Source organism: Terrapene carolina, unplaced genomic scaffold (assembly GCF_002925995.2).
Source record: "Terrapene carolina triunguis isolate 2854851 unplaced genomic scaffold, T_m_triunguis-2.0 Scaffold236, whole genome shotgun sequence".
In the NCBI taxonomy this organism is placed as follows: domain Eukaryota; kingdom Metazoa; phylum Chordata; order Testudines; family Emydidae; genus Terrapene; species Terrapene triunguis.
This window is the reverse complement of record NW_020664587.1, coordinates 11296796-11314612: the sequence shown is the minus strand read 5'-3', so window position 1 is coordinate 11314612 and position 17817 is coordinate 11296796. Positions and strand designations below refer to the sequence as shown.

The window sequence follows — 17817 nt, the reverse complement described above, 5'->3', positions numbered from 1 at the left end:
AACTCTTCAGCGACTGTCTCTTATACTGTGTTTGTACAACTCACAGCGCAATGCAGCCCCAATCTCAGTTTGCACCTAGGCACTACCACAGTAAGTATGATGGAGGGGGGACACCTATGCTGTTCCTTCCACAGCCTTCCAGGGTCCATCCTTCAGCTTCTCACCCTGAGTCTGAACTGGCAGTGTTTTCCCTAGGAGCCTCCCCAGGCAGGGGCATCCCAAACATCACTGCCAGAAGGTCCCCAGCCTAAGACCCCCCTCTCCCTGCTCAGACTCCATGGCTGGGGGCAGGTGGGCCAATTTACAGCTCAGACCCCATCCCCTGGAAGGTCCCACACTATAGCCCCCCAGCTCAGACCCCACCACCTGGGGAGCCCCAGCCTGTAGCCCCCCCAACTCATACCCCACCTTCTGGGGGTCCCATGCTATAACTCCCCTCCCCCCCAGCTCCACGCCCTGGGGACTTAGTCTATAACCCCCACCCACTCCTCCTTGAATGGGCGTGGTAACCCCGCCGACCACGCCCCATCTCATTGGCCAATCCCGAGCCGCCGTCCCAGAGAGGGGGCGTGGCACTGCTCCGGCCCGCCCCCGTGCGTAGTTCCGGTGAGGCTGGAGGCCGGAAGTGGAGGGCGGGGCGGCGCGGGGGCTGCTGGGCGGTGTCTCCAGGCGGAAGCGGAGGGAGCAGCGAGCGGAGCAGAGGTGAGTGAGGGAGCGGCAGGGCGGGGGGGAACCCGCCCGGGCAGGGCGCGCGGCCGCCGGAAGCCAGGGGCAGCCGGGAGCCCCCGCTGCCCGGCCCGATGGGGGGGAGGCCTCGCGGGGGTCAAAGCCCCCCACAGCCTGGGGCACTCGGCTGCCCTGGCTCCGGCGGGGGCCGGCCTCGGGCTCTCCTGGCGCCGCAGCGTGAGCAGCCGGGCTGCGGGCGGCAGGGGTGCCCGGGGGGGGAGAGCTCCATGGGGGGTGCCTGAGAGTGGGTGTGGGAGCAGCCCCCCCCCTCAGGTCCAGGGCGGGGGGAGGTGATGCCGAAGGGTGGATGTGGGAGCAGGGCTGCCCCCAGGTCTATGGTGGGGAAGGGGGGTGTGGGAGCAGGGCTGCTCCCAGGTCCAGGGCGGGGGGAGGGGGATGCCTGAAGGTGGGTGTGGGAGTGGGGCTGTCCCCCAGGCCTATAGTGGGTGTGGGAGCAGGGCTGCCTGCCAGGCCCATGGGGGTGGGGGGGAAGCGGGTGTGTGGAAGCAGGGCTGTTCCCAGGTCCATGGCAGGGGAAGGTGACTGAAGGAGTGTGGGAGCAGGGCCACCCCAGCTCCGTGGGGGGGGGGGGGGGGAGACAAGGAGATCAGGACTTTCTGTCCCAAACCAAATAACTGTCTCTGAGGTGCTTCTCTGAGCAGATTCTTTTAGCCACACGTTAAGAATTGATGAAGTTTCATTGGGAATATCATTTTAGGGGAAATACTTCTGTTTAGTCGTCACATGAGCTGCTTTCTCTGAATAAAGGGGTTTGCATGGAAGTGGGAGAGCAGTTGTGTGTGTGAAATCTGCTACTCTAGAAACAAAACAAAGTTAAACAGGGTCACTTAACTATTCAGTAAGCAATAAATATTCATATGTGCGCTTCTCTTGCTATGGTCAGTTTAAAAAAGACTCTTACTTACAGATGTCATCCATTAAGTCAGGAAAAGAGGTTTGAGCTTCTCTGACAACTTCCTGCCCTAACGGTTGGCAGTAAGCAACACTTCTGTTGTCAATAAAATAAACGGTCTGAGCTTAACAGGAAGAGTGCATCCTTTTGATTGTTACTGAAATAAGTAGATCCAAATACTTCGCAGGGGAGTTGCTAAATTCGTGTGTATTCATAAAGCATTTTTCAGTCTTCAGATGGAAGGCTTACTATACCAGTGTAAAGTGCTGTAGAGCTCTAACGTAGGTCTGATTTCCTCCATTTAGCACTGTTCTATGAATTGAAGTAGGAGAAAATGTAAGTAATGGTGAAAAAATCCTATGGTGAAAATCTTGTGTGAAATCTGGCTCAAAATCTAGAAAGTGGTGATCCCACTCTGCCCCCCCCCCCCCGCTTGATTTCACTTTAGTTCTTCTGAATGCCAGTTCTTCACTGTTGACCTATAGTCATTAAACTAAAAGATGAATAGCCATGTGAAATACCCAGCTTTCTGCAGATGTGTAGTGTGATAGATTGATGTATTAGAAAGCAAACCAGAGGTGGAGACTAAAGAGATTGGCATCTCCTGAATGACTCATTCAGACACGAGAGGTGAACTTTAGCACTGTGTCCAATTTCCAACTACAGTACTGCATATGTCTTTTAGTACTGCAGTGCCAAAAGAATTTTCCTTTATTAAAGGACAGGCCAGCTACATCAAACCACTGGTACCTCTCTACATGTCACTCTGATGTTCCCTTTCTCTTGTTCTCTGTACTGCTATTTTCTCCTCTCACCCTTCCATTCCATGAAATTGATATTATCTTAGTTTTAACTTTCCTGATCAAAATGCAACTGATCATGTCTTCACTATGCTGCTCCACTGTCACATAAAATTGGAGCAGTGGCTCTTCTGTGCTAAAACACAGGATTTGTCATGCCAGCTTCTGGTACCATGCTAGAAGTTGCCAACATCTGGATTAGAGACACATGAGAGTGAAGGATTGGATTGTAGGAAATTAACCTTGGAAAAGCACTCTGTCCTGTTGTAACAAAAGTTAACATTCTTCTCTCAGAAAATCAAATGGGAGAAAAGTTAAAATGGATCTTTGTGTGATCTTGGGGACTCTAGAATACTTCTCAGCTTCTAAGGAGCCCTTTGTGTTATGGTTTATCAGCTTTAGACAGAGCAACTCTACCCAAGCAAGCCTATTCAGAACTCCTTCAGTCCTGGATCCATGACACACTGCAGAGTACAATCTCAAACTAGCTTAAATGTCGAGGTTCCAAATTATTTGTAGGATTAGGTGTAGGTTACATACTCCGATTTTAAAAAGAGGGAATCTGTGCTAGACTATTCACCCTGACAGGAAACGTAGCAAGGTACTTGACAAGTGCAAACAAATGCCAGGTAATTCTAGTGAACAAAGATTACTTCAGAGTCACTTCACTCTATTAACACAACTTCTTTCTACTAAGTTTATTTGGCACTTTTTACCTAGGTAAAACTTCTAGTGACTTCAGTGGACGTTGTTACTCAGGAGTGCTGAATAGGGTCCAAATAGGTGGTTGACTTTATCTGTTGTATCTAACAGAATATCATTATGGGATAACTTTCTAAATCAGAAATAAAAAGTTGTCATTCTGAGATATTGGCCGTAAATATCTTCATTTCAGAACCAATGTCAAAAAGTATTTGGACTAGAGAACCTTGTGTCTTGGCAGCCATCAGGGACTAGCAGTAGCAGTGTATTCACTGCTAGCCCTGGCAACTCCCAAGATGCGTCAGACCCTAAATCAGTCACTCTGATTACTGTTTTGCTCTCCTTCAAGTAAAGCCTGACTCAAATGGTGTACTGAACAGCTAGATAGAAACATCTTCTGAAGCTTTTAGAAGATACAAATCTCGGAAATAGTATGAAACCTCTCAGGAGGTCAGCTGAGAGTGTCAATTTAAAGTCTTGTATTTTCTCAACTTAATTGTCCCATTTTAGCTCCTCGGGACTGTGGAAACAAGAAGTACTCATAATGCTGTTGGCAACATGAGGCTCACAACGTCTCATACTTTTCAAAAAGTGAATCTGAACAGAGGTTCACATCTAACTCTAAGCTGTGGGGGACTATTGAGAGGTTATAAAACTAACATTCAGTTATACTGAAAAAATGATTAAACTAGATGACGACAACATTAAAGTCTCGTATCTTGACCAGCCAAGCTAGAAGTTCTTCCACAAACCAATACAGATTATATCCGGACCTGTTAACCAGACCAAGACCAGTGCTTAGTAAAGTTATCAGAGAGACTGTCAATCCCTGACTGACGCTTCCCAAAATAGAAAACTCCCTCCAGTGCAGTGTTGTTTTCCTTGGATTAATTAGCAGTTATATCTCTTATTGTTTTGAGTCCTGTACAAGGCAGATTGCTAGGTATAGTTGGAAGGCCTGTGTCTGTGCCAGGGTGTGTTGACCTTCAGGCCCTGAGAAAATTATCTTAATTAATGTTGGCGAGTATCTTAAAACCAAAAATATTTTCAGATATTCTGGAGGTGAATTGATCTCTCGGCCAGAGTGAAATGCGTGGAGGTTCAACAGGAGTTCTTAACTGGCCTGCTAATAGAGCTAAAACTAGTTATAGTTGGTTCTTGAAGACTTGACTTGTAACTATTCACAGAAAAACATCTGAAAAACTTCCCATGTAAACAAGACGTAAACCTAAATCCTGGAATATAGCTCCAATGTTGGAGTCTCCTCTGAACATCAAACTCTTGGTTATCCGAAGGGCTAGCCCTGATGTTTGACTTAAGATTTCAGTTCAGAAAGACTTTGAAGTTATCCAGGACACACAGATTGCAGTGGACAAAAATTATCTCTAATGTCCAAGATAGTGGAATCTGTTATTTGTTTGTATCTCATTGCATTAAAGAACTTTAGAGAACCAAGTTAATCTATAAATCGTGGATTCTATAATTACATTTTGTTTCAGCGTTTCATGTTATATTAGATGACTGCTCAACCAGTGCAATAGTACAGTCTTTTTCCCCCTCACAGAGTTCTAGTGTCTGGTTTGCAGATTCTATTCTTATCAACGTCAGTATGATTCTTGTCTGTATAATGAGATGTCTCTTTATTTAAATAGCACCCTTGATGCAATTTACATCTGGAGGGTAGAAGACAGTGTGCAGCAAGAAGAGTGAGCTATGCTAGGTAGTTCTGGTGAAGGCTGGCTGAAGTGTAGCAGGCTCCTTCCGGAGTTCACATCGCCAGCAATTGTCACTTGGTGCAGTGGCAGGAGAATCAAAGTGATTACTTTATAAGCTGTGTCCTAATGCAGAGGGTACCCATGTCTATCGCAACTAGAAGATGAAATTAATTCACCATCTGTTATGCGGTGCTAGGTTCACAGAAGTGACCTCAAATGCCATGCATGTAGGGTTTTCCTGACACGGGCTACAAGCTGCCCAAGAAGATTCTGACAGATCAGTGGTGGGAATGAGGGAGTCCATCTGAAGTTCTGGGGGAACTTTAATAACATCGCTCTGGTTTCAGCAGCTCGCCTGGGAGGGACGTTGTGCATTCTGCTGTGTACAGGCCTGCAACATGTTGAATTCCTCAGGGTTGGAAACTGCCCTCCATCTGGGCTCTTTCATGTTATTCATAATCCCTATCTGAAATGCAGACGGAGACTCAGGGTAACGGGTCTGATCAGATTAGAGCCCCATATGGACTGGAGTAGGGATCTGTGGTGCAGAATGGCAGCTTTGTCTGCTTGCCTGAGATCCTTTTGGAAACATGCTTCATTAAAACATATATGGAACTCGCTTCCCTGAGTTTCTGGAGTGCAGCATCCACAACTGATGGCAGATTTGGGGGGTTTATTTTTGTTCCTTCTGGAATACAGGGAGGGGTCAAGAGCTGCAGTTTCTTTGTACAGAGTGGGATTCATGTGTACCTGGGGTCTCTTGCTGAGGTGGAGCACTGCGCTCCTGTGCTTGGTATCCTGCATCCTAGGAAATAGAAGAGAGTTAATCATGAATGTAGGCAGCATGATCAACATCACACACGCGCCTCAAACTTCTCTAACTCTTTCTTGCTGTAACTTGTCTAGTAACCGCTGATCACCTTTCTGTAGTGAACTAGAGGAGATGCTGTTCCAAGGAGGAAATTGCTCTCTTCCTCTCTGAAGTTGAGTAAACACGCTAGGGTGGAACATTGCATCAGACCCCCCCCCCCCCGTACTCCACCCCCATCCCGTCCTCCTTTCTCCAGTGTTTCAGTGGGTCTTATGCTGATTCTTCAACAAATGGAGGGATGAGTGACCTTGTTTTTCCTAGTGACATCACTGTTCCTTGTGACTAATGCTGGATCTGGCCTGCATCATCCATGGGACAGGGGAAAATAAACATTTTATAGCACAACTTGGGAGGCTTGCAAACAAAAAGCAAAACTGGTTAAAATCCAAGTCTGATTTATGAGGCAGATCTATTCTCAGCTTTTTAAATATAGCCGAACAAATCTAGTTTCCCTTTTGAGTACGTTCGCGCCAGTGACTGAAGGTGAAATTCTTCCTGTTAAGGTTCTGAGCTCTGGAGGCCGTCTGCAGTAAAAGGAAGTTGTGTGTTCAGGCTGCCATCGTGATTCATGCTTCAAAATGTCTTAATGTATGGTGATAAGATGGAAGTGTGTGGCTGGCTGGTTGCTGACCCCTCCCTGCATTCCCTTTGCGTTAGTGTTCAGAGGGTGAATTCTGAAGCGCTCTGGTGCTGAGCAGGGCAGGAAAGTTTTATTATACTTCTCCAAATGAGAAGCTTAAACGACTTGTGTGCCTAAATCGCCCTGGTCCATCGCTGGGAGACTAGTTCCCTCAGTATAGATACAACAGCATATAGATAGAAAGTATTAACAGGGGACACATTGTTTCAGAAGCAGCTTTGTATTCTTCGCTTATGCAGCTGCTTGTCTTGGCATGTGCCAGAGCATGTCTTGGTTTAGCATGCTAATTCCGTGGGTTGAGACATTGCTGGAGTCTTGGAATTCAGGGGTGGGTGTGGCCACCTCAAATGTATTTGTGGAATCAAAACCACCGAATCTTATCTGCAATTAACTCTTCCTAGCGAAGCCGTTATACGTGTAGAAAAAGAACCGACCCTTTGATAGCAATCATACAAGAAGTCAGTTATGGTCATAATCAGAGCTGTGGTCAGTTTTCCCGTAGTCTATAAAATTCTAGGCAGGGTCTTACACCTCACCTACCGCCATGGTATCTGAGCACTTACAACAAAATATCTGGAAGTTCTCCTTGTCCGTCTAGCATGGATGTGCTATGAATTACTATGCAGTAGACACTATTTGGTAATTATGGATTGGCCAATGGAGCCCTCTGACAGCTGGGCTATCAAAAGAGTTATCTGAACAATGGGTAAGCGTGCTACGGAGTCTAAAATGCCTAAACTGGATGATGTGAGGCTAGAATAAGATTCCCCGTCTGATTGGGGAATGACTAACATTCAGAATGCTAAGTAAGCCCATCAGCCTATTGAGCATTCCGCAAGGAGCTAATTGTGAGTAGTCTCTCTCTGCAGGTGGTGAGCAATGACTGAGATGCAAAGCTTGGTTGAGCGGTTGGAGAAGGCTGTGGGTCGCTTGGAAGCTGTGTCCCAAAGCCCTGGCATGTATGGAGATGGCTCTTCCAAAGGTAGGGACCCTCTGCTGCAAATCCCTGTATCAATACTGGACACATTGCATGGTTGATGTTGATTGTACTGGACACTGAAAGTACCGATTCTGGAAGGCAGATGCTCTGCAGAGCCTGCAAGCTGATGTTGTGTAAGCCTGAATAGCTGTACCGGGAGGGGAAGTGAGTTTCACGCAGATAACATGCCGACATACACACAAATGCAGGGGGGGGCTGTGGTTACTGTACTGTTAAAACACGAACTTCCTGCGGGTGCAGTACTTCCCTTGTCTCCTTACAGCCAAGCTACTTCTTTCTTATGCAAAGGTACATTTAGACCAGCATCCACCTGCATGCTTGAGGATCAGCAGCCGCCGCCGCCATATATACGCTCTGACTTGCACAATCCTACTCACAAAGTACTCTGCAAAACTTCAGTGTAAGGAGGGTGGCAGCATTTGCTGAAAATACTCCCAAATGCTTCCAGTCTGAGTCCATCTGCTCCCCTTAACGCTGCGCCCTGTTCTGTTTCCGCAGGAATAGCTGCGTATGTGCAAGCTTTCGACACTCTCCTGGCTGGTCCAGTAGCAGAATATATGAAGATCAGCAAAGACATTGGTGGCGACGTTCAGAAACATGTAAGGATTTAGCTTCCTTTTCCCATGTTGTAAATATATGGCTGACCGCTACTCTAGACTTTTAAGGGCTGAGTAAGAGAAGTTGTTGAGCTTTGCCTCCCTTTCCCCACTCCCTAGAGCAAAGCACTAATCTTGGAGGATTCAACACAGATGTAGGTCCCTGGATAACCCACAGGAGATCTCCATCTACCTCTCTATTGTGTATCCCTCTAAGTGGGAACAGAACTGCCCCGTTTCAGTGTTGGCAAATTTTTGTCTATCCTGACTCATCAATTTCTATTGAACGTCTCTCCAAGAACAGGGAGAGATTAAAACCAGACCAGATGGCCCGAATCAGCTGTCTTCACAACCAAACCATGCAAGGGAGGCCAAAAAGATGGACTGGCCCCTGTAAATACTCCTGATATCTACATGTAGTTACACTGTTCTGTCTAGCTATGTTCTGTGGCCCCCATTACCATAGTATTTGACCACCTCACAATCTATTATATATTTATCTTTTCAATGCCCCATTAGGTAGGGAGCACTATTATCCGCATTTTACAAATGGGGAACTAAAACCACGAGAGGCCAAGTGACTTGCCCGGGGTCACTCAGGACATCTGTGATGGAGCAGGGAATTGAACTCTCATCTCCTGAATCCCAGGCTAGCACACTGACCATGGGAGCTTCCTTTTTGTCTGTGTAAACAATATGTAACTGTTTTTCCCCCCCCCCCCTTCCTTATAAGGCTGAAATGGTCCATACAGGCCTGACGACTGAGAGGGTTCTCCTGGTGACAGCATCACAATGTCAGCAGCCATCAGCGGTAAGTCTGGAGAATCCTAACAAAGGTCACTCAGAGCTGCGTAGGTCTTGGCTAATTGGGAGGAAAACAGCGAAAGCTGAGGAATCTGGGCCCTTAAAATTGTTCAAGGAACCTATCTGGAGTGGAGGTGACTCCTTTGTCCATGAGTTCGCACTCTTCTGATCAGAATAGCGTGTGCAGAGTCTAGTTCCAGAAACTGACTCAAGACTCACTGAAACTAGTAGAAAATGTTGAGTATTTTATGGATTTGCCGTAACTACCTAAGCTTGTACAATGCACAGGTGGCTCCTTCTCATACCTGACAGCCGGTACTTGGCTCATATTTCACTTGGCATCAATACTAGATGCAGTTCCTATTTGTTAAGCCACGAATTACAGAACAGAACCTGTAAGATGGCAGCGGCACTGGGAATCGAGCAGACAATACTTAGCATTATACGGTGTTTGTAAGTCCTCAAAGCACTACACGAAGATTCTTACCTAGGTAGCATAGGTGTCTGGCTCGATGCTGTGATACCCGAATAATGGCTAGAGTCTTAAGGTCAGTTTTCCTTAGTAAGCAGATCAACAGTTCCCCCCATGCTGCAGCTTCTCTGCCTGGGAGGGGAGTCTGATCCTGCATGCATTGGTTTTCTTCTACTTCTACTTCGACTTCTCTAGTGATATGTTATGCACCTTTGCCCGTCCTTGCAATGTCCCAGTGGGAGAACTACCACCTCTGCTAATGCTACTTCAGGATGTCAGGATTTCTGTGCTGCTTTCCCTTTCATTGCAAAGTAGAGTATCACAGTTCAGCTTCAGGGTTCTGTTTCCCTCCTAAACCAGACTGCCTAGGACACAGAAGTCTGCATAGAAGGCCTTCAGCCCAGGAACCCATTTACCAATTCAACAGATCTGAGACAAGTAAGCCTTGTTTAGAGTGGCTTACTCATAGCCTTTAATTCCTAGATAGCTTTTTGTAAAGGATGTCTAGTCAATTCTGGAGCAGGCACGCCCTTGTTTCAGATGCCAAATACTTGAATTCTCTAAAGCTTGTTTACTCAAGCATACCCTTACCCGATCATGGCTCTCGATCAGAGCTTCCCAAACAGTAGCCAGGAGTACTTGCTGGTGGTCCGAGAGAGTTAGCTGTCCTCCTTTCCATCTGCAACTGAGCAGATAGGAAAGAACAACAAAATGAAGAGCGCAAACAGACTCTTCTTAAAGACACAACACTCTTTGCACTTAAAGAGCTTTAAAAAAAATCTGCCTATATTCTACTCCGTATATATCGCTGCTGACACAGTGAGAGGTATGATCACAAATGGAAAGGAGGTTGTCCATGAGACCATCTCTGATATGGTTCATGCTCTTAACGTTTGTCCTATAGTAGAGCAGACCAACCAAATGACCTGGGAAAGCTGCTTCTGAGCAACTGATCTCCTATGTCCAAATCTCTGAATAGACACCGCAGAGCAAGACACTTTGTGAATATTTAAGCATAAAAAAAAAATTGAATTGAATTCACAGAAGTAACTTGATTTAAAGTCCAACTCTGTTTCTCTTTAACTCACCCTGTCAAGTTTAGATACTGGAGTGACTTGGTTTGTAATGAACCTGTAACGTGTGCCCAAAAACCAAGACAGCAAAGCAATTTGAAAAGCATCTGAATACTACAGAATCTCTAAAAGGCTATTCCTGTCTTCATTATTGATGAGATTTGTCTCAAAGTGCCTCTTGGCTTCTGCGTTAGTCACAATTTCTGGCCTACTTCCATAGCACTAGTCCAACACAAAACTCTGACTTCGCTACAGGAGAGCGTGGGTGGGGGCTGTAACTGGAACACTGGCAGTACAAAGCTTGTACAAGAGCTGTAGCTTAGGCTTGTGCCAGTTGGATTCCATCTAAGAATGGCTCTCTGTTTGCCACCCATCCCCTTCTGTGTCGCAGAATAACTTCTCAACGCTACTGAAACCCATTTCAGAGCAAATCCAGGTGGTGCAGAACTTCCGGGAGAAAAATCGTGGCAGCAAACTGTTCAATCACCTATCCGCTGTCAGTGAGAGCATCCCGGCACTGGGCTGGATGGCTATGGTGAGGACTACAGTGGGTCCTTGGGGTGGGGTGGGGGTGGGGGAGGCTGGGATTGCTGCTGCAACAGGCCCTGGTTCTAATACGTTGTGTCTTCTCTAGGCCCCAAAGCCTGGCCCCTATGTGAAGGAAATGACGGATGCGGCCATGTTTTACACCAACCGGGTCCTCAAGGAATACAAGGATGTGTAGGTTCAGCTTCGTTCTGCAAAGCGGGAGGGAAGCAGAGAGCTGAATACTGAAATTTCAGTTCCTTGATCTAACTGTGGAGGGGCATGTGGCCCCCCCCTAGCACGCAGTCCTGAAGGATTAAGATAATAAAATACCTTGGTTCCAGAGATCAGCATCTGCTGTGCTGGTCTGGTATTGCACCTTACTAATGCACCGTTTAACCTGAGAGAACCCTGCCTGCTTCAGCCAAGTCACTTAAAGTTAAACAATACCTAGTTCTTACGTACGAGTCTTTCATCAGTAGACCACAAAGTGTTTCACAGTCTTGAATGTAGTTATCCTCCCAACGCCCCTGTGAGGCAGTGCTGTTATCCCAATTGTACAGATGGGGAACTGAGGCACAGAGACTAAGTGACTTGCCGGAGGTCACACATACTGTCTGTAGCAGAGCAGCGAATTGAAGCTGAGTCTCCCAAGTCCTAGCTAGTGCCCTATCCCCTTCATTGGTCTCCAGAATGCGGAAATCAGACAGCTGTGAACAAAGCCCTAATGCAAGCTGAACCAGCAAGAACGATGACATCTCTGAAGCCTTGCCTAGTACACTTAATACCACTCCTTTCCTTTAGCAGTGGCAGGGTGTGTTTAATACACCTCAGCTTCAGAAACAGCTCCATTCCCATAAATATATTGACTTTGACAAGTTTTCTTAGATTTATGATATTGGGCAAATCGATGGTAGCAAGTGCATTGGCATCCCTTGTGTGTCCACTCCATCCAGTAACCCTCTTGGCTTTTTTCCCCCTACGCAGTAAGACGTCTTTCCAATATGTTCTGCCAATTGAGCATCACCCAGTAGGGTTTAGTTTGTTGCAGGTGTTTTGTTCTGCAGTCTGTGGACCTCGGACTAGGTGCGGAGGGCTAGCATTCAACAGTAACTGGCTTACTGACCCGAACGCCCCACTGTCTAATTGCGCACAGTAGCCCTCAGGGCTGGGGATTGTAGCCGTTTGCTCTCTCCTTGCATTGGTGTTGCTACTCAGCTCCAAATCTTTGCAAGCTAGGGGACAGGGAAACTTAAGGATCCAGTTACAGCCACATGGCTTCAGATCTTTCTTAGAGAATCACTTGCACTACTTAGCTTGTCTTGATCTTTGTCCCCTTAGAGATAGGAAACATGTGGACTGGGTGAAAGCTTATCTGAATATCTGGGCAGAACTGCAGACATACATCAAAGAGTATCACACCACTGGGCTGACCTGGAGCAAAACGGTGAGTGCTGACTGTATGTTGGCAATCAATACTTCATAACCTAGGGAATCGAATGTTACGGGGACTGTTGCAGCAAGTAGTGATCACACAAGTTTAACTCCCTCTCGGGCATCTCTTACAGGGTCCTATAGCAAAAGAAGTGGGCAATGCACCTGCAGCACCCCCAACTGGTGCTGCTCCTCCACCACCTGGTCCTCCCCCCCCTCCTGCTCCAGGCCCCACAAACTCCGGTTCAGATGACTCTGTTTCCCGCTCAGCGCTGTTTGACCAGATCAATCAGGGAGAAGGCATTACCTCTGGTAAGGAAACTGGGCAACTGAAGGCTGGTGGTGGGCAGCCATTTGGCTAGTAGGTCAACGAAAGAAAACATTCTAGGTTAAGTCTGCATGGGGTTCTGGGTCACTTATCTGCAAACCCTAAAAAGCTACCTCTGGGATGCAGGAAGAGTTCTCTTACTTAATAGCGTTCCCAGGATGAATGGGCTTGGACTGCCCAGAACATCAGATATACAAAAGAGCATGGTTAGGCTATTGTAGTTTAAAAACTAGCTGGGAGGTGGGGGAGGAGACTTTTGCATGTGCAAACCTGCACACAAATTACCATTTGCATGTTCGATGACCCGGTGAAACAAAACTCATGAAAACTTGGTCCTAGATTTATCTCTTCCCTACAGAGAGTGGAACAGCTGTGGAATACTGGCTCTAGTTCTAAGCATAACACTTTAAATCTAGCTCTCAATCTCGTATCATTAAATGCTAAAAGCACTTAACTTTCTTCCAGGTCCCTTTCTTCATAGCAATCGTTCATGTTGCCCAGTTCAGTGTAGATTATAAACTCTTGAAGCAGAGAACTGGTTTTATGGGTCCTCAAAGATTTCCGCAGACTGCCGTTGTAATAGCTGCTGACATCTGGTACTTGTTAAACTTGGCTCTTGCGCACCTAGTAACGTAGCATTATCCAACCAAATGATGTCTGGAGTAACAGTGGTTTCTCTTGTAGCCCTGAAACATGTTTCAGATGACATGAAGACTCACAAGAACCCAGGGCTGAAGAATCAAGGTGGCCCTGTCCGAACAGGACCCAAACCATTCACCGCTCCCAAACCCGCCTGTGCAGCTAACCCACCCAAAAAACCATCCCCAAAGAAGGAACCGGCGATGCTAGAGCTGGAGGGCAAGAAGTGGAGAGTGGTGAGTGTCCATGTGACAGCCCAGACTGGCTGCTAGAGTGATGGGAATTCAATAGCAGAAGATGGCCCACAAACATCTTTCCTTTGAAATAACTAGAAGGTGTCAGCTTGAAAGAACAAGCCCTCTCTGCAGCCTTGTGAATTCTTCAGAGGAGAGAAGGTGACATGACACCTCCACACTTCACTCTGTAGCTCTTTAGGGAAACCAGAGTAACTGGTATTTGTCACCCCTTTTCAGGAAAACCAGGAGAAGGCCTCCAACCTGGTGATCAGTGACACAGAGCTGAAGCAGGTAGCATATATTTACAACTGCACGAACAGTACACTCCAAATCAAGGGCAAAATCAATTCCATCATAGTGGGTAAGTGCTGTGGTCCAAATGGGCTGGCCTTCTGTATGCTGGCACATCAAAGGGCTGGATCTGGAGTGTGGGGTTGTAGCTCTATGAGCTCTTTTCTTTCTCCCCTGCAGATAACTGTAAGAAGCTAGGTCTGGTGTTTGATGATGTGGTGGGCATCGTGGAGATCATAAACTGCAGGGACATTAAAGTTCAGGTAACTACCCACAACCCTCCTTGTGACTGACTGTATAGAACTCTGCCCTGCGTTATGCGGTGGTGCCTTTACAGGTTCACTTTGCAGGACACAATCTAACGAAGCCTCTCTAGAAAACACATCGAACTCCTTCCATGCAGGGGTTTTCAAACCGCACTGGATCAAGCTGTCTAAGCTGGGTTGCAGAATGGAAAACAAACTCCTCATACTGAGCATAGATTCTGGATGGATTAGCCACCCTAAGGAAGGCAGTGTAATCTAGTTGCTAAAGCAAGGGGCTGAGGGTAGGAGTCTGTTCTAAGTTCTATCCCACCATTCGATTTGTGGTGATGGGCAAGTTGCTCAACCTCCATTAGCCTTTCATCTGACCTTCTGTGGAATAAAGTTAATACTTGCTTCCCTCCAGAGATATGGTAGAGTTCAGTGTAGAAGACTTAATCCCTGGAGGATAATGTAAAACAATGAACTATAGTGGTTCCCTGGGATAAGCGGATGCTACTGTAATCACCTCCCTGCTGTATTTTCCTCACTAGGTAATGGGTAAAGTGCCAACAATTTCCATCAACAAGACAGATGGATGCCACGTGTATCTGAGCAAGAGCTCCCTAGAATGTGAGATTGTCAGTGCCAAGTCTTCAGAGATGAACGTCCTCATCCCCACAGAGAGTGGTGACTTTGTAAGTGTTTCCTCTTCCCGAAATGAGTGGGGAGAGCTGTGAGGGGCGGAGTGAACAGAGGGGCGGGGCTTGTTCAATGACAGGAATCAGAGCGATTAAGAAGCATGGCATCGCTTCAGGTCACATCTTGTTCCATTGTCTTACTGAGACGAAAAACTAACCCCTCCCAGGGAAGGATGTTCATTGAAGGACCTGCCAATAGAGCCCTTCTCTGATAGCTAGATACTGCCCCAGATTCCACCCTTTACATGATGGATTCTTGAAACCCATCAAACTTAAGATGTAGGTGTCTTCCCTTGATCTGTCTTCTCTGAAGCCAAATTCACAAGCTCCTAACCAGATGGCGCTCGCTATGAAGACACTGTTGTTGGAAGTAACGCTTGACCCTCCTAGGTCCAGTGGGGAATGAAATGTGGCTATGGTAACAAAGTGTGATATTAACTTTAGACTTCTTCAGTTTAATCTTCTAGAAAAAGCTGTGACTTGCTAAATGTAGCATCTACTCACCAAACCAGTTCTTGGTCTTTATTTGGAATTTAAATCAAATTTTGTCCGTCCTTTCTGCCCGTGTCCCAAATGACATGTCTGCAGTGCTCAAAACACTACAGAGCAATATGGAAAGGGGGGTAGTAGCTTCCTAGCGCAGTGCAAATGATTCTTTGTCTGCCACTAGGTTTGTCAGGCTAGGCGGGACAGGAATAGTCTCGTCTTTCATATAAACCAGACTTTTCACTACAGATTTCTTTCACCCTCCAGAACGAGTTCCCTATCCCTGAACAGTTCAAGTCCCTGTGGAACGGGCAGAAGCTGGTTACCAGCGTGACGGAAATTGCTGGCTAAGCAGAATGGCATTGGGACTTGTGCCTCCCCTTGCCCTGGCTGTGGGACAAATCTGCTTTCAGACGATTCTCTTAGATTTCCTGTACCTTTCTGCTCTCAAACTGCTTCTCTGTCTTCTACCTGAGAGACACAGCTACATGCCTTCGCTGAAATACCTCGGGCTGGGCTTTGGTGTAGGGTGGCGGGTCAGTTGATCATCTGCATCTATCAGCAGGAAGGTGCATCACCCCCCTCCTTGTCAGATCTAACCTCACCAATCAATCACGTCTGACTTCTGGCGAACTTCAGAGCCAGGATGGGTGGTTGGCTTTCAGATTGTTCCATGGGTTTGGTATTGTGGTATCTTCAGACAAATTGTTCATGTGGGAAAGGAATGTTGTCCGTCTTTGAATTGACATAATGGTGTCCTTATCAGGGTCCATCGTTCCCAGCTTGGTAAGTTGAGCTGGCAGGTGTGTTTCAGGAAGGTACTGGGAGCTGCTACTAACTCCAGCTGTGTGTACTAATCAGTCAGTGGCATTACAAGATGTGGGGAATGGCTTTGCTGGACCAAAGGCTGAGGACTGGGCGTGTAGCATTCCACCTTAAGTTTCCCTTTCAACGCTCCTATTTGCTCTGTGTAATTCTCTTTGTGCCATGATGGGGAGCTTTGCAGTAAACAGGTGCCATGGAAGACTGCATTGGAGTAAATGATCTACTCTGCTGTCTGTCCAGGGTTAGAAGCTGAAGTGTCCACTTCCCTATGAGCCCTTCTCCAAAAGGGATCTTCACCCAGGGGGTTCCTTCTAAGCAGCTGAACTCAAGTTCAGTCTTCCAAGACAGTTCTTCTGAACCTGTCTCTCCTTCCTAGCGAGGGATGCTTCTTCATTCCCCATTCAGTATTTGTTTTGTAAACAAGAGTTCGACTAAGTCAGTTCCATTGGTCATCCTCACTCATGCTTAGTTACTATAGAATGTGAAACTGTTCTCAGCCTCTCCCCTTCCCCTGTTGCTTGGCTCTTTACTCTGCTGGAGGCTTGCAGCCTCTTTTCCAGGGCCTGCGTTGACCCTAAAGGGAGCTGCACATGCTTGCCCTTCGTGTTTCCCTGTCTCTGGTGACATCCGCATATCTGACTGCATTTCCTCTGTACATTGTCAATGGTTTTTTCTCTAGGATGAAACTCACAAAATATGCAAATTTTTTTTATTTTGAGACTGTCCTGTAACTTGTACTCATCTTCTCCTGAGGCTTGTGGAAAAAACTTTTCTTATGTACTTAAAATTATACAGAAGATAGAATAAAGTTCATGCCAACCTGCTCATTACACTAGCCCTTGTTTGCTGTTCAGAAGGGATATACTGGAGTGCAGCTAGGAAACTTCTTGTTGCTAAAAACATACCTCAGGTTGCTGAGAATGCGGATTGACACCCCCACTGCCACCCCCTGCTGCTCAATGGGCTCTGTTAGTGGCTAGATCAGAATTGTGTGTGGGTGCAAAGCTTATTGCAGGACCAGCCACTAAGTGGAAAGCACTGACACGCCTAGTACTACTTTCCTTTTTTCAAACTCCTACTGCTAGCTCCCTTGCTGAGGAAGGGAATCTGTCCCTGGTAGGGCAGTAAGAGAGGTTATCCCGTAGTTCATGAGGCAGCTGTAAAACATTCTTTATTAAAGAGAATCAACATTGAACCAGTGCAAAACCGTAGCTAGCCAGCCGACAACTCTCAAAAAGCTTTTAATAACCATTGAAAACTTAATCCATAACCCACTCCCTCCCATGAGCCAGCACCCCTTCCCGCAGCTGTAATGCTGTCTTCTCCCCTGTTTCTACAAACATGCGTCCTTAAATCTAAGTGGTGGTCCTCACGCTATGGGCCTTATCTAAACTAGTTATGCTTGTTAGTATTAACCTAAGTATCCTGACAGAGGGATAGGAATGGGGTGAGAACATAGCTCTGTTAAAACTGAGACTACCCAGTCTCAAATGGCTCAGCTGTTAAACTATACCAGTGGTTTTCAAACTTTGGGTCATGACCTAGTACTGGGTTGCCTTGCTCAACACCCAGGGACCCTGGCAGCCAGCCAGTAAAAATTAGCAGTCCCTACCTGTTCTGAGTCTGACACCACACTGCGCCCCGGAAGCAGCCAGCAGCAGGTCCGGCTCTTAGGCAGGGGGGCTACAGGGCTCCGTGAGCTGCCCCCACCCTGAGCACCAGCTCTGAACTCCCAATGGCTAGGAACTGACCAATGGGAGCTGGGGGGGGGGGGGGGGCGGTGCCTGCGGGCAAGAGC

The 17817-nt window shown here is 46.9% G+C and overlaps 1 protein-coding gene across 2 annotated transcripts; it reads left to right on the top strand.

Moving 5' to 3' along the window:
* The first annotated feature begins 630 nt into the window (after positions 1-630).
* On the top strand, positions 631-16846 carry CAP1 (cyclase associated actin cytoskeleton regulatory protein 1). Of its 2 annotated transcripts, none has more exons than XM_024202538.1 (13): positions 631-702; positions 7237-7349; positions 7866-7966; positions 8697-8774; positions 10704-10847; positions 10947-11032; positions 12179-12284; positions 12406-12583; positions 13284-13474; positions 13712-13835; positions 13946-14028; positions 14562-14705; positions 15462-16846. In XM_024202538.1, the coding sequence occupies exons 2-13, from the start codon at positions 7247-7249 to the stop codon at positions 15543-15545; spliced, it is 1422 nt and encodes a 473-aa protein (XP_024058306.1). In that variant the 5' UTR covers positions 631-702; positions 7237-7246; the 3' UTR covers positions 15546-16846. The 2 variants fall into 2 exon arrangements, with proteins under 2 accessions (XP_024058306.1, XP_024058307.1); XM_024202539.1 differs by having other exon boundaries at positions 643-702; positions 7224-7349.
* The last annotated feature ends 971 nt before the right edge of the window (positions 16847-17817 follow it).